The sequence below is a fragment of the Lycium barbarum genome, chromosome 1 (genome assembly GCF_019175385.1).
Source record: "Lycium barbarum isolate Lr01 chromosome 1, ASM1917538v2, whole genome shotgun sequence".
In the NCBI taxonomy this organism is placed as follows: Eukaryota; Viridiplantae; Streptophyta; class Magnoliopsida; order Solanales; family Solanaceae; genus Lycium; species Lycium barbarum.
The window spans coordinates 157,133,017-157,143,935 of record NC_083337.1 but is presented as its reverse complement, the minus strand read 5'-3'; the positions used below and the strand labels follow the sequence as shown (position 1 = coordinate 157,143,935).

At 35.8% G+C, this 10,919-nt stretch overlaps 1 protein-coding gene across 1 annotated transcript; it reads right to left on the bottom strand.

Annotated features, from left to right (window-relative positions):
* Positions 1–7,017: 7,017 nt before the first annotated feature.
* On the bottom strand, positions 7,018–8,094 carry LOC132616897 (uncharacterized). Its single transcript, XM_060331658.1, has 2 exons — positions 7,699–8,094; positions 7,018–7,611 (listed from the first exon to the last, which is right to left on the bottom strand). The coding sequence occupies exons 1-2, from the start codon at positions 8,092–8,094 to the stop codon at positions 7,018–7,020; spliced, it is 990 nt and encodes a 329-aa protein (XP_060187641.1).
* Positions 8,095–10,919: the final 2,825 nt, after the last annotated feature.

Here is a 10,919-nt window from a genome sequence, read left to right as displayed (position 1 = left end):
TCGTAATCACGACTAATTGTATGCCAAGTCTAAATTCATGAGTTTTAAGGAAATTAGGATCCTCCAACGGTTTAAACTTGAAGATATGGTCTTTGACTTGGCACGTTCACACAATCCTTTTAAATTAATTAAATTGATCTCCCTTAATCAAAATTATAAGCTCCGTTGGGTAACTATCTGAAGACTCCATTATGCACGTAGGAGTCAAATTCGCAATGGATTCTCTAGTCTCTAATCGCTTAATTAGCAGTTTCAATTCAATTAGGAACTACTGCAGACTTAAATTTATCATTTTTTTTTTTTACATGTTCTCTTAGTCTCAGGAAGCCAACACTTAAACGCATACTTTAAAGTTTAAGTGACAATACATCTATGGAAAGAAAAGTGACAATATCTGTGATATGATCAGTTCAGGAAGTACTTACATGGTTATTTCTTTTCCTTTTTAACAAAAGGATTGGTCCTTATTGTCCGTGTTTATCCTATAAAGAATTTTGTTATATTGATACCGGGTCGAGTTCATAGGTCAATAGTCCAATATCATATCATCATACACTATTTTAAAAGTGGAGAACCGTGAGTTGAAAGTTGAATTATGACAATATCCTTTAAAAGTTAAACTACCAATTTCCCGTTCCCTCTACCTAAAAGTGCATTACCTCCTACTAATTAAATAAGAACTAATTAATGTCATTCTAAACGTAGTACTCCTATATTAGTTTTGCTGGAACAATTCACTGAAAATGAAGTTGGCTATTAAATTAAGATCCTAAATTAAATGATAAATTACTAAATTATGGCTTGAACCTCTTTGGTAACGTGCCAATTAGTTAGTAGGATTCGTCTTTTCCTCTTCTAAAATAAAGTGTTCATTATCAGTGCACTTTTGATTTTTCTTTATGCTCCATTACTCTAATTTATTTTCACATTTTTACTCTTTGGCTTTTCATTTTCCTATTGCTTTTAAGATGACCCTTTAATGTCAAATTTTCAACTATAAAGAGATTGCATCTCAAAATCGTTTGATATCATTTTTCCTTCTCAAGTCCTTCCATTTTCATGAACTCGACCAATTTGTGAGGCTATGAAGTCGGTGGATACAAAAAGGGAAAGGTATTAGAATTCATTTTAGAATTCTATAGTCTTATTTTTCTATTGTATAAGATTCAAAAAGCAAGTACATTTATTTTCTTTTCACTATTTGGAAGTGTCAAAGTTAGTGTTTTTACTAATTCTATGTATATAGAACAAGAATTAGGAATTTTGTTCATATTTGTGTAATATTGATCTCCTTTCGAGATGACTAATCATATATACAATCATCTCCCTTTCTTTTTTAATGATGTTTTAATAAGTGTTATCATGGAATATTGTCATCGATTATTGAGTGTTCTTTGAAAATTCAGTGTATGTATTTTTTTCAGTGTGTGTTTGTATTTTCCCCTTTCAAATTTCGTGCAACTCATCACATACACATTTTAATAATATTTATAACATTTTAAAGTATTTATTATTAATTATCATGAAATACACGTGCAACGCAGGTGTTCGAAAAACTAATAGGTTAAAATGGTTGAGTTTTATGTTTGCCATTTTTTTGACTTCAAACATTGCGTGTCATCTCCTTAGATTCCAGCTAGTAGTATATATGTTGTGATATACTCCCTCCATTTCAAATTATTTTTGTCTGGTTATGATTTGACGTTGAGTTTAAAAAAGTAAAGAAAATTATTGAATTTTTGTGGTCTTAACTTAGATATGCATAATGTACCAAAATACCCTTTAAATCTTGTGGTCTTAAACATGTCATGTGAAAAGTTGAAATTGAAGAGTTGCTAAAAAGGTGAAGAGACATTCATTTTTAAACGAACTAAAAAGGGCAGCCCGGTGCATTACACTAACTTTAATATGGGATTACCAAATGCCATACCGAATCGTAGTTTGTTTTACCCATTATCGAATTACGGAATTGAATTTTCGGTTCAATATTTGATATCGACTCTCAGTTACCGATTATCGAATAATCGAATCTGAAAGTTGAAAAAATCAAACCGAATACCGAATGCCCACCCTACCTAGAAAGGAGTACGTATTGTATAAAGGAAAAATGTCCAGATATGCCATAAACTTTGCAAAATGGTCCAAATTGAATTTTTCCTCCTTTAATTGTTAGGTGAGATCTACCCTCGTCGTTACAAAAGTGGATTGGATTTTTTTTTTAATTAACTAACGGCAAAAGTTTTTCAAGAAATATATATTTTACAAGGGAAAAAGTCAAATATTCTTGATTCACTAAAAGTTATCTCTGTTGAATTGTGACTTGATTGAATCAAAGAAACAATTGAAGAAGATGAATAGATTTAGTTACCATAGCTTTAGGAAAATATCTTTCTACAAAGACAACATTACCTTCGTGTCAAATTATTTGTCATGATTTTCTTTTACATTTTTCTTTAAAGCATTAATTAGGAGGGTTTTTTATAAAACTATTTTATCCTTCATTGGTATTTGAAACAAGCATAACATCGGAGCATAATTGAGATGTTTGTGATCTTCAAAAATAATAACTATTAAGAGTGAAATGAAAAAAAAATAATTAATTTAGTCTTGAACTTCTAAAATGAACAATAATTTAAGATAATATTTTAGGGAAAAGGGTCAAATATACCCCTCTACTTTAGTTTATTGGTCAAATATATCATCCGTTAGCCAAAGTAATCGAATATACCCCTCTGTTGGTCAAAGTACACAAATTTACCCCTGAATGGATGGAAAATTTTAAATCAGCCCAAATTATCCATTTAACAAAAATTACCCATGCCCCATCACTTAGACCCGACCCGACCCGACCGACAAAATAATAATAATAATAATAATAATAAACAACATTTGAAGCAAAAATAAGAAAATAAAATATCAAATACTTTTGAAAATATATTAATTACTAAATCTTGTACTAATATATGTTGTTATAATATTTTTGAGATCACTATATCTCCTTGTCAACAGTGAACAGTTCTTTTTCTATCTCATTTGCAAAACCCATTTTGAGAACCCAATAATCTGAATCAATTCAGATTTGGTATTATAATTTATTCATTTTTCAAGTTATGTTTTTCATCATATTTTTTGGGTGTCTGCTATTTTTTTGTCCCAATTAACCAGTTTTTTCAAATCGTAATGTTGTTGCAGAAATTATCAAAATGGTGAGATTAGAAAGAAAATGGGGTTTGTGATGACAAATTTAATATTTGCAGTGGGAATTGTTGCATCCTTTGGTACTGGAATATCCTGTAACAAAGGACCATCCACTAACCAGATTAGGTCGCGTAGAGGCAGTGGCGGATCCAGAATTTTCATTCAGGGTGTTCGGAAAAAAGAAGAAGCTAAATATACACTGTAATTTTTTGCTGAGGGTGTTCAAAAGTTAATAAATGCACATAAATACAGAAAATTTACCCTATATATACACTGTAATTTTTTACCGAGGGTGTTTGGCTGAACACCCTCGGCTACACGTGCATCCGCCCCTGCGTAGAGGGGTACATTAGGGTGGGGGGAAATAATTTTGTGAGTCGGGTCGGGTCTAAGTGATGGGGCATGGGTAATTTTTTTTTAAATGGGTAATTTGGGATGATTTGAAATTTTCCATCTATTCAGGGGTATATTTGTCTACTTTGACTAATAGAGGGGTATATTCGACTACTTTGACTAACGAAAAATATATTTGATCAATAAATTAAAGTAAAGGAATATATTTGACCGTTTTCCCAATATTTTAAGACAACTACTTTAGAAATTAAGACAGATGAGTTGAGATGGAGAAAGTAGAAAACTAAATTTCTCGGTAATCATGAACTATAGTAAAACTAGACTATTAGTACAAAAGTAGTCAAGAGAACCTAAAAAATTCAACTTGCAAGAAAAGAAACCAATTGTAGCTCTTACACAATTTGAATGCTGAAATAAAACAAAATATTTAATTAGAATCCTAAAGCACTATTACTAGTAATAAAAAAGCTACATAAAATCAATTAAACCTACTAAAATCTTAAGTAGAATCGCTCATCTTCTCTTCGTACTTGAAGCCTGCAAATATGTACTTTCCCCCTTGGCACTGCCAAATAGAAATGAGGCCGAGTCTCAAAGAAAGTGAAATTGCAAAGATATTAACTAATATATCTAACTTATGTGGTACAAGTTGGCGGTTTGGATGCAATGTAACACGTAAAGCTGAGTACAAATATCTCTAACACCAAATAAAAGGTGAAGTAAAGGCATGCTGAAAAACCAAGACAACGTGCCATTGCTATTAATTGTTGAGAACTGAAATTTTTGAAGAATATTTTTGTAGGAAAATCTTGAATATGCGAAATTCATAAGACACAGGGCCATATTTATAGTTTTAGCAATCTATATTTATATATAATGTAAAGTTAGGCATAAACAAGATGATGTGGTATGCTTATTTGGCCAAGAAACACATTTATCTTTTTTCTCAATTTTAATTTTTTTTTCTTACTTTTGTTCATTTATGTGCTGTTTTAAAAACCCAAAAATCACTTCCCACGATCTGTTAATTATACCTCCACCCAAAAGTCATGCACGTCCTACAATTCTTAATATTATCAGTTTTGAGCTTTTAATGCAATAATGAAGAATTAAATATGGCTACCTTAAATGGAGATGTCCTCTCTTCACTTCTAAAAATTACAAAAAAATTGAAGAGTAAAAAAATGTTCCACTCAAGTTTTGGTTGAAAAGTATCGGTAAAAAATGAAATCAGTGTATTGACGAGGCAACTGTGAAGCGAAGGTTATGACCACCAGAAGAACATATAGAGCACAAAAATTTCTTTGAAAAGTCTGAAATTTGCGGGGTCCGGAACCAAAATGACTCAATAAAAAATCAAGTGAACCAAAATATCCTAACAAAAAAAAAAGTTGCAAAACTACCTTTCGCAGTAAAATTTTACTGCGCTAAAGATTTTTTTTTTGTATAGCGCAGTAAAATACTGCGCTATAGCGAGCATTGAAAAAAAAAATTGGTAAACTTTTTTTTTTTGCAACACTTAATGTGTTTTTTCATACTTTGACCAACGATTAGTCATGTGTCAAGACTTCGAAACGTCAATATTTTATATAGAACTTGATATTTTTTTCTGCGTACAATAATGTAAACTCAATACATCAAGGATATGTAGACGTTCGGATCGTCATTTTAGGGGTTGAAAAGGTGCCCGAAGTAAGTTTTGTTTGAAAAAACTTAGTATTTTTTCCATACTTTGACCAATGATCAGTCGCGTGTCAAGACTCCGAAACATCAATAGTTTATATAGAACCTGATATTTTTTTCCGCGTACAATAATGTAGGCCCAATACATCAAGGATACGTAGACGTTCGGATAGTCATTTTAGGGGTTGAAAAGGTGCTCGAAGTAAGTTTTGTTTGAAAAAACTTAGTGTATTTTGGCCTTTAATTTTTTTTTTTTTTTTTTGTAACACTTAGTGTTTTTTTCATACTTTAACCAATGATTAGTCGTGTGTCAAGACTCCGAAACGTCAATATTTTATATAGAACCTGATATTTTTTCTGCGTACAATAATGTAGGCCCAATATATCGAGGATACGTAGACGTTCGGATAGTCATTTTAGGGGTTGAAAAGGTACCCGAAGTAAGTTTTGTTTGGAAACTTTAGGGTGTTTTATTTTTTAAGATTTTGATTTAAGCGTGTTATTTTTTAATCAAGACATAACTTTAGTTTGAATATAAATCTAATTCAATTTGATAAAAAAGTATTTAAAAAATATTGGGGGAAAAACTAGTTGTAAAGTGGTCAAACTTTAGATGGTCCTAACTTTGCGCTCGGACGTCAGATTTACGCAATTTTTTTATGTTTTTGGGTATTCTAAACTTATTCCCCCTTTTAGGCACTACTACAACGTTAGCTAACCAATTTGGGTATTTTACCTCTCGAATGGATCCTATATTAAGGAGCTTGGTTACCTCGTCCTTGACGAATGCATGTTTTACCTCGGGTTGTGGCCTCCGCTTTTGTTTGACCGAGGGAAAACTCGGATCCAAGCTCAACTTGTGTGTCGTCACGTTCGGTGGAATACAAATCATGTCTAAATGAGACCAAGAAAAGCAATCTGAGTTATTTTTAAAAAACTCAATAAATTCTTTCCTGAGCTCGGGGGTTAACCCCGTGCCCAGGTATACCTTCTTCTCTGGTAGATGGGCGAACAATATGACTTGCTCGAGTTCTTCGACTGTGGACTTAGTGGCATCAGAATCATCGGGCACCACAAAGGTTCTCGGTACTCCGAATTTTAACTCTTCGTCTAGTGTGTCCCCGTTCCGATCTTCCGAAGATTCCGGGATCTGTGATTGCTATTTGGCATTTTTCCCTTCGTTTCGATCTGGCGCCTTTATAGTCTTAATAGATTCTTCAACCGCGAACATTTCTTTTGCAGCCTGCTGTTCACCACGGACGGTCTTGATACCTTTTGGGGTTGGTAATTTCAATACCTGATGCATAGTCGAGGGAACCGCTCTCACGAGGTAAATCCACGGTCTGCCGAGTAATGCATTGTATCCCATGTCTCCCTCTATTACATAAAATTTTATCTGTTGCGTAGTTCCTGCCCTATTGATCGGTAAAGTGATCTCACCCTTCGTTGTATCGCATGCCATGTTGAATCCGTTGAGGACCCGTATTGCCGGCCCGATCTGATCTAGTAGTCCCAGCTGTTCGATGACTCTCCATAGGATGATATTAGCCGAGCTACCTGGATCAATTAGCACACACTTAATTCTAAACTTATTGACAAGGACGGATATTACCAGTGCGTCGTTATGCGGCTGGGCGATGCCTTCCATATCCTCGTCATTGAACGTGATGGGACCATCGGGTCATCATTCCGGATATGCTTTTCCCACGTTATGGAAATTTTTGTGCATTTTACAACCGGCCCAATGGGAACATCAGTTCCTCCCATGATCACGTGTATCACCTACTGAGGCTCTTCCGGCCTATCCTGTTTGTTGGAGTCCAGGTTTTTGAAATGGGTTTTTGCTCGTTCACTTAGGAATTCTCGAAGATGCCCTAAATTGAACAGATAAGCGACCTCCTCTCTTAGCTGCCGACAATCCTCGGTCCGATGGCCTTGAGGATGATGATACTTATAAACAAGATTTTTATCCCGCTTTTCTGGATCAGATTGGATTGGCCTTGGATGTCTTGTTTCTTTGTTTCGGATAACGACCGCCGCTATGGTTGCTACATCGACGCAAACGTTGTACTCGGATAACCTTGGAGTTTCTCTATTTCCCGAGGCTTTATCGACAGCATTTCTATTTATCAATCCACGACTACTTTGGCCTCGATCATTCCTCCTATCATTCTTGCCTGATTCGCTGCTGCGTCTGTTTCCCCTTCGATCGAGCGGGTAAGGCTGGTACCTGTCATATGATGATCTCAAATCCCGATCTACCACTTTCCTCAAACGATCACTCCCTTTATCGGAATGCCATGATATCGAAGCAGCCCTCAGAATCTTATCATCTTCGACCCTGATCTTCGACTGATACCTGTTGTGTATATCAGCCTAGGCGATCGTCGGGTATTTTATCAGATTTTGCTTTAGCTCTATAGATGTGATCGATCTCCTTGAATTGAGCCCTTGGGTGAAAGCCTGAACGGCCCAATCGTCAGTGACTGGGGGTAGGTCCATGCGCTCCATTTGAAATCGAGCCACAAACTCACGGAGGGTCTCGTCATCTCGTTGCTTGACGTTGAACAAGTCTGACTTTCGTGTTTCGACCTTGATGGCCCCGACATGGGCCTTGACAAAAGCATCAGCGAGCATGGCAAATGAATCAATTGAATGCTCGGGCAAGTTATGATACCAAATCATCGCCCCTTTTGACAGGGTTTCACCAAATTTCTTAAGTAGCACTGATCCCCTTTCGTCATCGGTAAAATCATTTCCCTTAATAACGTAGGTATATACAGTCACATGTTCATTTGGGTCTGTCGTCCCATTATACTTCGGGATATCGGGGATGCAAAATCTCTTAGGGATTTTCATCGGTGTCGCACTCGGCGGAAATGGCATTTGAACAAATTTTTTCGAGTCCGGTCCCTTCAACACTGGTGGGCCCCCCGGAATCTGATCGACCCTCGAGTTATAGTTCTCCACCTTTTTGTTGTTTGCCTCTATTTTCTTTTCACAAAACTCGACTCGTTTCGTCAATTCTTCGAGCATTTTTAACAGTTCACTGCTTTTCTCGGGGTAGTTCTTGTTTCCCGTGGGACGTGCCTTTCCTCCGTATCCTGGGTCTGTTCTGATGGGGCAATATCAGGTGCCTAACCCCGGTTATGATCTCTTGCTGGGCCTGCAACTGAGCCATAGCCATGTCTAACTGGTTTTGGAGTTGTTGCAGCATGACCCCGTTATTCTCGCCGGCCGGTACGTTACCCACTGATGATCGTACTTGAACAGGATTAACGGGGCGCGCGTTGTTGTTTGGTACGTCCCCGTCGTCATGCTCGTGATGGCTTGGTTGCACTTAGAAATTGGGAGAATGGGAATCCGACATTTCCGGTATACCTGAAATCAAACCTTAAAGAACAAGTGTAAAATATCGAGCGTAACCAGAATATTGTATTGAACTGCCACTACTATCTAAGGCCCCACGGTGGGCGCCAAACTGTTTAACCTTAAAACGGAGAACAATTAAATTTATGCGTGATGCCAAAGATATGTGGCTAAATTCAATCCAAGATTAAATTGCGAGATAAGCCAATAAATGAATAGAGAAGCAGATCTGACCAACTATTAAGTATGTATGGCCTCGGGTATAGAAACCGACGTCGATACCCTCTGTTAAGTACTTACACGATGAATAATAAAGATGAACTTAAGAACATATCGAAATGGTTTTAGAGGATTCTTATGATTGTTGATATGAACCCTTTCTGTCTTTCTGTTGCCAACCCCTTTAATGGATGGGAACCACCCCTTTATATAGTAGAGGAGTCCCAACTCTAGTACAATTCTAAATAAAGAAAAGAAATCCGGTGACAGTTGTTACCGAGATCGATGCCGAAATATAAGGTTGAGGGCGGATATTTCGGTCTTCTCCTTATGACAATTAACCGCCCTTCCTTTATCGCCTCATCCCCGATCGAGCTCGATGCCTCGTTCCCGATGATCCGGTCGTATCGTGACCGAGCATAACCATGACAACGGGAAACCGAGCGTGCCCGTATCCTCGGTTTTACCCGTATACAATAATCTTTCCACATGGTAGACATAAATAAAGATTGGTGGAAGTTAATGAGGTTACTAAATGGTTGATGGGAGTAATTGCTAAAAATATTTACCAATTTATGGGTCTTTTTTTTAATAAAATATAAATTTATGGGTCAAATTTTATATTTAAAATTTTTGAAACCTCAAATCATGCCTTTTTAGATAATTTGGAGTTTCAAACTATTATTTGAAATCATGAGATAAAATGCATATTTAAATGCTGGTTTTTCCTGGTTTCAAATCATAATTTGAAGCCGCATGTGTACAAACGCCTAATTAATTAAGCAAACACAAAAGCTTTGGTACCAAGTCAGACTCAAAAGGTATTTTGAAGTCAAAAAGCATTCTCGAAAAATGGACTGCCCTTTTAGAATATAAAATATTTATAGTTAGGAGCATATGATCCAACTACCACCTTCCTCCCCCACATAGAAGAAGAAACAACACTATTGGCCGGCGGTGACCAAAACGCGCGGATCAAGAAAATAACGGGCTCCCCATTTAGAAATAACAAAATACTTACGCGTGAACTACATGATAAAGTTAAAATCATTAGAATAATGGAGTAGCTAAATAATTCCAGTTCCAGTTTAATACTAGTATAAAAGCTAAATTCAAGTTCTAGTGGAGTGTCTAAAAAAAAAAAAGAGGCTAAATTCTAGTTAATAAATAAAGCTAAAAAATCTTGCACTTAAATAATAAAGCTAAATACTAAAAAAATTCTGGTAGAGCACTTGTGATCATATTTGCAGTTTCACGTTTCTCAAAAGTGAAATTAGGCTAAAATAGGATAAAAACTAAACTCTAAACTGGCGTTAGGACATAAATTTGGGGGGAAAAGAAAAAGACTGAAAATGAGATGAAATATAGTTTTTGGAAATTTGAAATTTTATTTGAACATGTAATTTTACTGGAAAAGAAGTGAAATATTTTTGACAAAAACTTATGGGCAACAAATTTTTGTGAAAAAAAGCAACAGAAGTTTGTGTCTGCCTTAGAGCTTGTTTGGATAGGCTTAAAAAAAGCAGCATATAAGCTGTTTTTAGCTTATAAACTGCTTTAGATAAGTTAAATTAAACAAACCAATTAATTTTTTGAGTTTATTTTAAACACAAAATGACTTTTAAGCTGGCCAATCAAACAATCAAAAAAGTTGAAAACAGCTTATATATAACTTATAAGCCAATCCAAACGGGCTCTTACTCTCCCTATACTAATCCTGCAAAATCCAACTCTGGTCATAATCCCCATCCACCTCCTCTTTCTTTCCTCACCACCCACGTCACTTTTACTTCACCAGACATTTTACCACCCTGTTTGACCTCTCCATAAGCTCAAGGCCAGAGATCATATCATATCATTGTCGTTCTCTCAATCCCCACCATGGCCGTTGTGCTGATACTGTGTATATCTATGGCAATACTGCTTAAAGTGGCCTATGAAACTTTATCACATTATTATATTACACCAAGACGTATCAAGAAAATAATGGAAGGACAAGGAGTGAGTGGCCCGACGCGTCACTTTCTGTTTGGCAATAGCTTGGAAAAGTGGTCCCTGATTTGTAACTCATTCAATTATGACATGATCGACATCAA

Excerpts from the sequence above, each read along its gene's own strand:
- LOC132616897 (XM_060331658.1), bottom strand. The coding sequence starts at position 8,094 with ATGAAAATCCCTAAGAGATTTTGCATCCCCGATATCCCGAAGTATAAT. Across the intron at positions 7,612-7,698 it reads CTGACGATTGGGCCGTTCAG|GCTGATATACACAACAGGTA; the intron begins GCTTTCACCCAA and ends ACGATCGCCTAG.